Genomic DNA, 13,141 nt, shown 5'->3' on the forward strand with positions numbered 1-13,141 from the left:
AAGTCATTAAATTTTTCTGAACTTCAGATTTTTGGGAGTCAATAAACCAATACATGTCAAAGGGCCTAATAAACTTTACAGTTTAGACCGGGCGTGGTGTATCACCCCTGCAATCTCAGCACTTTGGGAGGCCAAGGCGGGTGGATCACATGAGGTCAGGAGTTTGAGACCAGTCTGGACAGCATGGTGAAATCCCATCTCTATTAAAAATAGAAAAATTATCTGGGCGGGATGGCATGCACCTGTAAGTCCCAGCTACTTGTGGGGCTGAGGTGGGAGGATGGCTTGAGCCTGGGAGGCAGAGGTTGCTGTGAGCCGAGATCGTGCCACTGCACTCCAACCTGTGTGACAGAGTGAGACCTTGTCTCAGAAAAAAAAAACGCTTTACAGTTCATCAGCAAACAGGAAAGTCTTGCTAGACAATGTAATTGATTAGTTCCATGCCCTGGATTCTGGGCTCTTACTGTATGAGCACTGTAGATGTGAGCTGCAACAATTAAGAAGCTGCAGAGATAAAGGTATAAGGGCAGTGATCGAGGATGTCTGTCGAGCAGATTTCAGCAAGTGTGTTTCAAGAAGTATGCGGCAATCTGAAATACCTAATCCTGAAAAATTGCTAGAATCTAGTTTTTTAATTTTGGCCAGTATTTAGCAGTAGTTTGGCCCTCTACTCTAAATTAATAAAAAATAAGTAGTACTATGTTATGAGCTGTGTTATCTAACATTTTATCTTAGCTAGTAGCAATTAATTTATAGCTTCTATTAAAATGATGTAGAATGATGTAGTTAAAAGTTTGATGACTACGGTTTTTTTTTGTTTTTTTTTTTTTTTGAGCTGGAGTCTTGCTCTGTCGCCAGGCTGGAGTGCAGTGGCGTGATCTCGGCTCACTGCAACCTCCGCCTCCTGGTTTCCAGCAATTATCTGCCTCAGCCTCCCCAGCAGCTGGGATTACAGGCACCTGCCACCGTGCCTGGCTAATTTTTGTATTTTTAGTAGATAGGGTTTCACCATCTTGGCCAGGCTGGTCTTGAACTTCCTGACCTTCTGATCCACCCACCTTAGCCTCCCAAATTGCTAAGATTACAGATTTGAGCCACCATGCCCAGCCTTGATGACTAAATTTTAAGAAATGTTTTAGCAATTCTTCATACACCTTTCACTTATCTTATAGTTCCTTAATTCCTCTACTCTTACCATTTGATATTTTCATTTTATTGTGTATCTCTGTAAGGCCGAATCAATAGATTTTGAACAATCTCACACTTAACCTTTAAAAAAAATCTAATAGGCCCAGTTTCTTCTCAACAATCTTTGAAGAACCTTCGAGAAAGGAGAAACACAGACCTCCCGCTTCTAGACATGCACACTGTAACCCGAGAAGAGGGAGAAGGCATGGAGACAACTGATACTGAGTCTGTGTCTTCCACCAGCACATACACACAGTCTTTAGAGCAGCTGCTTAATTCTCCCGAAACTAAACTTGGTATGTTACTCTGTCTAAATATGTTTTTATTTAATTTCACTGTCTTATTTAATTACTATTACCCTAAGTTACATATGCTTTTTTGGGCTGCTCCAATAAAATTTCTTTCAATATTCCACTACCTGTTTGTATTAGGGTTCTTTAGAGGGACAGAACTAACTGGATGGATGGATGGATGGATGGATGGATGGATGGATGGATGGATGGATGGGATGGATGGAATGGATGGATGGATGCTTATTAAGTATTACCTTACATGATCACTAGGCCATCTGCAGGCTGAGGAGCAACGAGAGCCAGTCCAAGTTCCAAAACTGAAGAACTAGGAGTCTGATGTTCAAGGGCGGGAAGCATCCAGCACAGGAAAAAGATGTAGTTGGGAGGCTAGGCCAATCTCGCCTTTTCATGTTTTTCTGCCTGCTTTATATTCACTGGCAGCTGATTAGCTGATACCTACCAGATTAAGGGTGGGTCTGCCTTCCCCAGCCCACTGACTCAAATGTTAATCTCTTTTGGCAACACCTTCACAGACACACTCAGGATTAATACTTTGCATCCTTTAATCCAATCAAGTTGACACCCAGTATTAACCATCACACTGTCCAAATGGAAAAATTATGAAACAAATCTTTTTTAAAATAAAATGCTAGCTCTTGCCCTAGACTTGAACCATAAATAAGTAGTGGGAAGTTTATAGTCACAAATAGGTGGTGGGTATTAGAAAGCAGGATAAGCTATCCTCTCACCCTTCCAAGAAACTGACAGTTTCAGTTTATTCCTCTTGATGAAGTAATGCTAATTTTTTTTTTTTTTTTTGAGACAGAGTCTCGCTATGTCGCCCAGGCTGGAGTTCAGTGGCGCAATCTCGGCTCACTGCAAGCTCTGCCTCCCGGGTTCACGCCATTCTCATGCCTCAGCCTCTCCGAGTAGCTGGGACTACAGGTGCCCGCCACCACGCCCGGCTAATTTTTTATATTTTTAGTAGAGACAGGGTTTCACCGTGGTCTCGATCTCCTGACCTTGTGATTCGCCCGCCTCGGCCTCCCAAAGTTCTGGGATTACAAGCGTGAGCCACCGCGCCCGGCCAGTAATGCTAAATTTTTGTAGTGATGTTTTGGTATATTTTATTCTTACCTGTAATTAATATTACTCTTCAAAATTAGGGGGAATTTGTTTGTCATCTTCCTGAAACTTCAGGATCACCTGGTGTGAGGGTCATTTGTATTCATGGTCACTGACCATGTGGGGTAGAAACTGCAAGTCATGGTTCCTTCAGGCAAAGTTAATAGTGGTGACATGGAGGCATCATGATAGAGCAGCAGCAGACTCCAGAAGCCGATTTGACTTTGTGATTTCTGCAAAAATTACCTGTCAACTGTGAGCCTGTTTCATTGTCTGTAAAGTTTGAATAATGACACCTACCCCGCCTGATAGAAGATTCTTATGAGGGAACATGATAGTGACCAGTAAATGTTAATGCTTTCCTCATACGTGAAATGACATAAAGTCTTGGAATATTAATAGATGGGAAGAAGATGTGTAATAAAACTGTCTATAAACACAATTCTGACAAATTTCAGAACTGGGACTCATAGGGCTTGTATTCAGTTAGATTACATGCTTTACAACAGAGATACTGTTTTATTTGTGTCACCTACAACATATAATCCGTCGATCGAGGTATGCTGAATAGATGAATGGCAAAGAAAGCAGACCTATAAAATATCACATAGTAAGATATTTATATTTAGATTTTTCTTATTTAGAATCTTCATCTGTAATCTATGATTTTGAAAATTAATTCTTGGAACAACATCTTGCAGAGCCTCCATTATGGCATGCTGAATTTACCAAAGAAGAATTGGTTCGGAAGCTCAGTTCCACCACAAAAAGTGCAGATCACTTAAACGGCCTGCTTCGGGAAACAGAAGCAACCAATGCAATCCTCATGGAGCAAATTAAGGTGAGATCAGAAAACCTGGCCACCATGAAAACCGCCAGTTTGGTTTTCTTGATCCTCCGTACACATGCACCCAAGTTTAAAAATTCACATTGCAGAAGCATCTATAACGTCTTGATCTTTATATTAGATTCCTGATGGTGAGAAATATTGCCTTTTTTTTTTTTTTTTTGAGACAGAGTCTTGCTCTGTTGCCCAGGCTGGAGTGCAGTGGCACGATCTCGGCTCACTGCAAGCTCCACCTCCTGGGTTCACACCATTCTCCTGCCTCAGCCTCCCGAGTAGCTGGGACTACGGGTGCCCGCCAACATGCCTGGCTAATTTCTTTGTATTTTTAGTGGAGACAGGGTTTCACCGTGTTAGCCAGGATGGTCTCAATCTCCTGACCTCGTGATCCGCCCGCCTCGGCCTCCCAAAGTGCTAGTATTACAGGCGTGAGCCACTGCATCCGGCCAAAATACTTTTACACCTATTACGTAAAGATTATTTCTTAATTCCTACTTTTTCTAAGGAACCATAATAGATTTAGAAACTAGAGATGTTCACAAATCATTGTTCCATATATGCTTAAATAAAACTTAAATGGGTGTGAGTCTTTGAATTATAAACAGTGAATTCAGCTGATATTTATAGTACTGAACTACTAAACAGTTTTCAGGTGGAGATGGCAAAGTGGCATGGGAACTTTTTCCTGTTTAAAGTAGACACCAGAAACATCTAGGAATGTTGCAGAGCAGTTAAGGATTACTCAAATGAGGTATTTCCACCCTGGCTTACTAATAAATCACCCCTCAGAATATAGTCATACTGCTTATTGAGGAGCTCTTATGACCCAGGCCCTGGGCTTTACATATATTATTTAATCTCATCACTGGTTGAGAGAAAAATTGAAGCTGGTAAATGGTGGAACAAAATTCAAACTCATAGCTGTCTGAAAAGTACATGCTTTTCCCCTGACTTTGCTGCTCCTAATAGATCTGTCCTGCCACTGTGCAAGGCCACTAGCTATCCTTGTCAGATTATTTTAAAGCTGAATTCAGTTATTTTCAGTAAATTGTATATATCATGACATTCCACCATTAAATACTTCAGTATGCATCTCTATAAAATAACATTTTCCCACTAATAAAAACATTATCATAGCTAACAAATCACTAACTAGCCCAGTAAACCTAAATGACTTATTTAAATGTTATATCTTCATTTTTTTTTTTTTTGAGATAGAGTCTCGCTCTGTCACCAGGTTTGGAGTGCAGTGGTGCAATCTCAGCTCACTGCAATATCCGCCTCCCAGGTTCAAGCGATTCCCCTGCCTCAGCCTCCCGAGGAGCTGGGACTACAGGCACGCACCACCACGCCCGGCTGATTTTTTTTTAGTAGAGACACGGTTTCACCCTGTTGGCCAGGATGGTCTCAATCTCCTGACCTTGTGATCTGCCCGCCTCAGCCTCCCAAAGTGTTGGGATTACAGGCATGAGCCACCACGCCTAGCCAAATGTTATATTTTCATAAATTTGTACTCTCTTCATGATTTCTTAGTCTTCTTTATTGTCGCTTTTTTAAATGGTCCTAGGTTTGAGGACAAAGTTCACTAACTTTCTTGTCTAACCTAAGATGAAAATATACTAAAAGCTATGGCTTGGTTTCAACCTGGAAATCTTCCTCAAAGACTTGAACATGCTATTACCTTTTTTATATCATTCTTTGCCTCATTTCTCTGATACTGTTTTACATTGTCTTATATTCCTGAATTTTCACTGTGTCTGAACTTTTGATTAAGTGCCGTTCACTGTGGACATCTTAACTGCCTGGGACTTTAGGAACAGGGTAGGGGCAGGGGGTTAGTGGAGGCTACAGATGTTCCCCTTAGCCCATTTTCAGAGCCCCATGCCATACTGGCTTAGTTTCTATAGAAAGTAGAAGGCAGAAGGAACATCTTAGTACCAACCCATGGCTCCAGTTAGTTGCTCCTCATGGAGACGTTCCATCAGTTCCCCAGCTTTCAACTCCAATTTTCATGATACCCTGTGCTTCTGAGACAAGAACCCCAGTATTTACACAGGATGCATCCTCTCCTCTTGTCAGTGATACTTGGTAAGCTGCTGGACTGACTCATTTCCACCTCTTCATCTGTTTCTCGTGAGAATTTCTTGATGTGTCTCATCTACTTTTTCTCCTCTTGTATTAGCTTGTTGCTTTTCTACTTCACCCCTCTTCCCTCCAAACCCAAATAGCTTAGGACAATGGAGTCATATAGCCCAACACCTGGTTCATATGCAGCAATCCACTTTCTAGGCAAATGCAGCTTTGAAACTATCTCATAGTTGGAGTTCAGGTTTTCATGTCAAATGGATTTTATACTGTGATGTCATAAACTCCTTTGAAATGCTTCACATACAGCTGCTGTAGTTAACTGAATTCCTTCCTTTATTGCCATATGGAGGGAAGGGGGAAGTTTCGGGGGGAAGAGAAGAAAAATACATGAGTTCAGTCTGCCATATTTAATCAGAAGCTCCTAAAGCCTATTTTTAACTAATTTCTCTAATATCAGCTTCTCAAAAGTGAAATAAGAAGATTGGAAAGGAATCAAGAGCGAGAGAAGTCTGCAGCTAACCTGGAATACTTGAAGAACGTCTTGCTGCAGTTCATTTTCTTGAAACCAGGTAGTGAAAGAGAGAGACTTCTTCCTGTTATAAATACAATGTTGCAGCTCAGCCCTGAAGAAAAGGGAAAACTTGCTGCAATTGCTCAAGGTGGGTAAAAGGAGAGTCTTAGAACTTCTGACTTATAACTTAAACTAAACAGCCTGGTGGTTGAGAATTTGTCTGTATGTGTAACTTTTAAATTTTGCTCATTTGGATTGGGTTTATCATATGAGTAGGCCGTGACTAGATTTAAAAAGCTGAGTTTTTAACATCTTGAGGCAACTGTAGTACATTTATATAATTTTAACATTCAGCAAATACAATAAGTGCTTAGCTTGATCATCTAGCTCTTTGAAAATTGGATTTGTATCCTGGTGTTGAGTTCTGGTGTTCAGTTGAACGTGGTTTTGTTTTAAATTCTACTTTTTAAAAAACATTTATTAGCTTGTTCCTTTTCTACTTCACCCCTCTTCCTTCCTCCAACCCCAAATAGCCTAAGACAATGGAGTCATATAGCCCAACACTTGGTCTATGTACAGCAATCCACTTTCTAGGCAAATGCAGTTTTAAAACTGTGCCATAGGCCAGGCGCCGGTGGCTCACGCCTATAATCCCACCACTTTGGGAGGCTGAGGCGGGCAGATCACAAAGTCAAGATACCAAGACCATCCTGGCCAACATGGTGAAATCTCATCTCTACTAAAAATACAAAAATGAGCTGGGCATGGTGGCATGCGCCTGTAGTCCCAGCTACTCAGGAGGCTGAGGCAGGAGAATCGCTTGAACCTGGGAGGCAGAGGTTGCAGTGATCTGTCACGCCACTGTACTCCAGCCTGATGACAGAGCGAGACTCCATCTCAAAAAAAAAGAAAAACAAACAAACAATGATGTAGTTGGAGTTGGTTTCCATGTCAGATGGATTTAATACTGTGATGTCATTAACTTATTTGAAATGTTTCACATACAACTGCTGTAGTCAACTGAATTCAAGCTGCGTCTTAAGAATTATGGTTTCATTTTTGTTTTAGTTTTAAATTACTTTTATTGTTGACATTTTCAAGCGTACAAGGAGGACACTATAATCTCTCTTGAGTTGTCACCCATCTCTAACAGTTTTCAACTCATGGACAATCTTTTGGCATAAGTAGGGGAGAGTTAGAGACTTAAAACAAATCCCACACATCATTTCTTTCCCCAGTGAATAATTCAATGTTTGTTGGATTTCTCTCTCACCTATACCTAGTTTATGTTCATTTTGCCTGGGTTATTGTGAATGTCTTTTTATAGTATCCTAAATAGGGCTCATATATTGCATTTGGTTGATGTTCCTTAAGCTTTATTTTGTTGTTGTGTTTTTGTTTGTTTGTTTGAGACGTAGTGTTGCTCTGTCACCCTGGCTGGAGTGCAGTGGTCCGATCACGGCTCACTGCAACCTCCGCCTCCCAGATTCAAGCGATTCTCCTGCCTCACCCTCCCAAGTAGCTGGGATTACAGATGCACGCCACCACACCCAGCTAATTTTTCTATTTTTAGTAGAGATGAGGTTTCACCATGTTGGCCAGGATGGTCTCAATCTCTTGACCTTGTGATCTGCCCGCCTTGGCCTCCCAAAGTGCTGGGATTACAGGTGTGAGCCACCACGCCTGGCCATTTTGTTGTTTTTTTATCTATAACATTTATATATATAAATATATTTTTTAATGTGCCACTTATTAATTGAAGAAAGTGGTCATTTATGCTATAGCAGTCCTATATTTTGGTTTTAATCATTACAGTGTAACACTGAACTTGTTCCAATTGCCTATAAACAGGAAGATCCAGGTGCATTTGGGTGGCATGGTGGACAGAAATACATCATAGATAGTATTGTGTGCTTTCTAAGACATCAGGAGGCCCCAGAATGTCCAGACATCTTACTTTTGACTGATTGACCTTATCTAGTTGGTGCTCTTTAACATGTTCCCCATCCCTGTAAATCCTAATAACTAAACTGGTAAGAGTCATCCTCAAAATTGAGCAGGCATCTGAATCATCTGGTATACTTAATAAAATTCCAATTGCTGGTCCCCAATTTCTGACCCAAGATTCTGTTGCTGATACTTCTGGTCTGAGGCCCACACCTTGAGAACCCCTGGTCTAGAGACCTGATAAGATTCAGGCTTAATTTTTTTTACAGACATACTTCATAAGTAGTATTGATAGTTTCTTTGAATCTGGTTTTTTATAATCTTTCTAATGATGAAGGAGGAAGGTTCTCAATACTGGCAATAATCTCAGTTCTTCAAACTATGGGATAGATTTCTATAGCCACAATAGTATTTTTGTCACAAGGGCCCAAATAAGAATACATCATGTTTATTTTTAGTAAATAGTTATTCAAATTACAAATTCACTGTCTTCAATTTATTCTAACAAAAGTAAACCTAATTTTATAGTTATAAAAAAGAAGAAATCTACTTCTAGTCACCTAAGAGTAAAACTGCCCCTAAAAAAAAAAGACAGAAATCTCAAAATTATAACTAATTTTATAGTTATAAAATTAACCAGGACTTTAAGAACGTTTGCATTTTAAAATTAAAGTTTTCAATAGTTTTCAATACAACAATGATATTATCTCAAAATATTTAAGCATGTCTAACAGCCCTCTTTTAAAAGCTCAGCATGTTTAATGTAGATGTTGATAACATCCAGGTGGCTCCTATAAGTTAAGGGTCCATTGATTTAGAAGTTTTAAAAGAGACTAACCTAAGGGATTCCAATAACAGATACTTTTAAAGAATTTCATAGAGGAGATACACATTAGAAACCCAGAACTCTAAGATGTGCATTTGCTAAGTCCTGTAAACAGACAGGAAAACACTTATATTTGAATTAGTTTGCCCTTTAAAGATTATTTACTACTTGTCTCTTATCAATGTGAGTACATAAAAGAGACCTTATTACAATTAAAAACAATGATGGTTTAGCAGCAGATTTAGATATTTACATTCTGTCTTTAAGAGAATTCTCTCTACTCAGAATACGAAAATTAGCCGGGCGTGGTGGCGCATGCCTGTAATCCCAGCTACTTGGGAGGCTGAGGTAGGAGAATCGCTTGAACCCGGGAGGCAGAGGTTGCAGTGAGCTGAGATGGTGCCATTGCACTCCAGCCCAGGCAACAAGAGCAAAACTCTGTCTCAAAAAAAAAAAAAAAAAAAATGTAAACTAGAAGACAGTTCAGAAGAAATTACACAGAATTCAGCATGGGAGAAACAAAAAACAAGAGTGGGAAAAGATACAGAGGATAGAAAAAGACATCAAACATGTTTCTACTAATCAAAGTTCTAAAAAGAGAGAAAAGGATACAGCACAGATAATATATGAAGACAATGGCTGGAAATCTTTCAGAATTGTTGAAGGATATCTATCCACAGATTCAAAAACCCAGTAAAATCTCAAGCAGTATTAAAAAAAAGAAGAAATCTACTTCTAGTCACATAAGAGTAAAACTGCCCCTAAAAAAGACAGACAGAAATCTCAAAAGCAGCCAGAGAAAGAAGACACATTGCCTCACGATAGATTTCTCAACAGCATTGGTGTAATACTATCTCATGTACCAAAAGAAATAACTGCCAACTTTTTATATTTTCCAAGATCTCTTCAGGAAAACAAAAACTTTAAGAATTCGCCTTCATTGAAAACTCTTAATGATGTACTTCAAGCAAAAAGAAAATTTCCTAGGTAAAAGGTCTAAGATGCAAGAAAGAAAGACATGCATAGGAAACTTACCACTGTATTACAGATACGGACTGTCAGCCTGACTGGTCACACTAGGGGCATTTTGTTACCAAGGCCTTGAAAATAATAACCAACATTGCATATATGAGGGATGCCAGAAGAAAGGTCTGAGAGCCACTCTTCCTGGCACTGAAGGAAACAGGGCCCATCAGAGCAAACAAGTACCTTTTGCCTCTTTCGTCTCCTTGGAAGCAAATGTTTATAATCTCTGGTTTTGTGTAAAGTTTATAACAGTATTTTTCATTCAGGTTGCTACCTATTAGTGGATGGTGAAATTAATTTGGTGGATCACATTCAGAATATTTTTTTTAAATCAAAAGAATACAAGCTGGGCTCAGTGACTCACACCTGTAAGCCCAACAGTTTGGGAAGACCAGGCAGGAGGACTGCTTGAGAACAGGAGTTCAGAATCAGCCTGGGCAACATGGCGAGACCCTATGTCTACAAAAATTTTAAAATATGCCAGATCTGGTGTCATGTGCCCATAGTCCTAGCTACTCAGGAGGCTAAGACAGCAGGATTGTTTGTTATAAGGAGTTGAAGGCTGCAGTCAAACTTTTGGTCGAAATCCTGGTCATGCCACTGCATTTCAGCCTGGGCAACAGAGTAAAACCCCATCTTTAAAACAAATTAAGAAATAATATGTCAAACAATAGAATATGTTGAATCTAGTAAGGGTAAGCAATTATTTTTTGAAACTCTACATATATACAGGGGTGTTGGTAAATACCTGACTGTATCATCAGCTCTAGATATAAAATGTTGATGATGTTGGCTGCAAGTTTATGAGGAATAGTTTTCCTTTCTGTGGGTTTGGTTGTATTTGGGAAACATTAGCTTAGGGGGTAAAGTAGGTTACCCAACTCTGAAAAGCAGCATCAAAGTCCTTATAATAAACATTTATTAGGGGCCCAACTTAAATTTCAAGCAGATGTCATGAGCTGCTCAGAGTAGCATGTTACAACTCTGTGTTATAATGTAAAATGACTTAGAGTGTAGCAGTAGTCCCCAAACAATGTCAAATAGACACTGGTAAGTATAGATTGCTCCTCTCCTTGCATCACAAATGTTAATTCACCCTGCCCCCACACGCATTAAAACTCAGCGTATTTCACAAATTGAGTGTTTCATTTCTATTTGAGATAGACTTATGGTAAGTCAGCTTTGCTCCCCAAATAAGTTAGCCATATAGTACTTCTATATGCAAAATTTGAATCTCAATTTTACTACTCAAGCAGGAAGTAAAAGTCATTTTTCTATATCTTCTTTGCTTCCAGACTGGGTTACAGGTTACAGATCTGAATATTGTCACTTGTACACCATACATACACAGAGGTCTAAAACTCTCTACAAGTAAATAAAGAGGAAAAAAAAACCAACAACCCAATAGGAAAATAGGCCAAGCCTGTTATAGGCTTTTTGATCATCTCCAGACTGGCAGGAAGAGAATGCATACTCACACTGTAAGTGCCTGATTTGATTTGCAGAGGATATAGAACCTTATCAGAAAACAACCTTCCAAGGCAAGAGCAAATGCAGCTTATCTCAGCACAGCTTTTCTCCAATTCTTATTTACCTAAGGAGATGAATAGCTGCCAGGAACATTGTTTGCACAAGGGCAGGAGCCTGCCAGATCTGAGAACACAGCAAAATTTTTATTTTGTCAAAAATCTTATATTCAGCTTACATCATTCATTTCAGGTGAACATACGACAGTCTGCATTTCAGTTTAGGGAAATGTTTATAGTCATCTGGTTCTCTTTATTCTTGGGAACAAGGTTACCTCACTTGGAACACATAACCAGTGCCAAGTTGTCCATCCCTAAGCAATATCGCTTCCTCCTACTTTCTAGAAGTTCTTTAGATTGTGGAAGACAGACTTCTCAGAATTCTTTGCCCTCATTCCCTCCTCTAGAAATTCATGCCTTTGTATAATCTCTTCCCCTCGAGAGCCAGTAGGCTAACCTAATGAGTTATTTTTAACCAGTAGAATACAGCAAAAATGATAGATTACAAGAGATTGTGGCTTCTATCTTGCTAGCAGACTCTGTCTTCTCTGCTTGCACACTTTGTTGAAGCAAGCTACCATCCCAGAGGCAAGGAACAGGCCATCAGTTTAGCAGCCTTGAGGAACTAAATTCTTCCAACTACCACATAAGTTTGGAAGTAGATTTTTCTCCAGTCCAGCCTTCAGATGAGACCCCAGCCATGCCAACATCTTGATTGCAGCCCTGTGAGAGACCTTGAAATAGAACCATTTCTGATCTCCTGACCCACAGAAACTGTGAAATATGTGTTAAGGTACTAAGTTTATAGTAATTTGTTATGCAGCAGATTGTAAATAACACGCAGATAAAACCAGACAGAACAGAAAAAACAGCTTTAACTCTAGAAAGAGTTTCCCCATGTAAAATTTTGAAAATGCTTCTCTGCCTAAGGTCAAACTGTCGTACGTATATATGTATGAAAACACAGAAAGGTGTCTGGAAGGGTAATACCAAATTAAATCTTTATCCAAGAGGAATGAAAACCAGTATTCACACAAAAACCTATACACAAACCTTGTGAATATATTAAAAACCAGTGAATTGTGCACTTTAAAAAGGTGAATTATGTGGTATATGAATTATATCTCTAAAACATTTAATTAAAAACCTGTACACAATTATTCATAGAAACTTTCTTTAAAATTGCTAAAAACGAGGAAGATCTCAGTTATCCTTCAACTGGCAAATGAATAAACAAACTGGGACAGCCATGCAATTGAATACTGCTCAGCAATAAAAAAGAATGCACTGCCAGTACAGCAACATGGATAATTCTCAGATGCATTATGCCAGTTGACAGAGGTCAGACTCAAAATACTATGTACGGTGTGCTTCTACTTATATGACATTCTGAAAAAAGCAGAACTATAAGGCCAGAAAACAGGTTAGTGGTTGCCAAGGAGTGGGAGAAGCAGCCAGGGAGAACTTTGAGGAGGTGAAAATGTGCCAGGCCTTGGTCAGTGGTGGTACATAACTGTGCATTTGTCAAGACTCAGTGCTATACGCTGAAAAGGGCAGGTTTTACTATAAGTAAGTCGTACCTCAATAAACATGATTTTTAAATGATTAAAACTTTGGTTTTTGTTTGTTTTGGTTCAGTTTTAAGGTTTACCATAGATCTATTGGTTTTAGAGTCTAAGTTGTATATAAGCTTCTGTATATAAGCTTCTGTTTAAGCTTCTGTTTTAAAATAATTTTTTTTAATCCTCTTATTGTCAACAATATTTA

General features: G+C 39.3%; 1 protein-coding gene across 4 annotated transcripts in view; it reads left to right on the forward strand.

Annotated features, from left to right (window-relative positions):
- The window catches only part of GCC2 (GRIP and coiled-coil domain containing 2), a 63,409-nt gene that overhangs the window by 47,649 nt on the left and 2,619 nt on the right, over positions 1-13,141 (forward strand). For 3 of the 4 annotated variants that reach the window (XM_058429175.1, XM_032178556.2, XM_058429174.1), the window contains exons 20-22: positions 1,290-1,484; positions 3,308-3,447; positions 5,996-6,197. In XM_058429175.1, coding sequence (XP_058285158.1) covers positions 1,290-1,484; positions 3,308-3,447; positions 5,996-6,197 — 537 coding nt within the window. Of the gene's footprint in view, positions 1-1,289; positions 1,485-3,307; positions 3,448-5,995; positions 6,198-13,141 lie in introns of those variants that run through there. The other variant, XR_009210156.1, reaches the window with a different exon arrangement.

This window comes from Hylobates moloch, unplaced genomic scaffold, assembly GCF_009828535.3.
Source record: "Hylobates moloch isolate HMO894 unplaced genomic scaffold, HMol_V3 SCAFFOLD_15, whole genome shotgun sequence".
NCBI lineage: Eukaryota > Metazoa > Chordata > Mammalia > Primates > Hylobatidae > Hylobates > Hylobates moloch.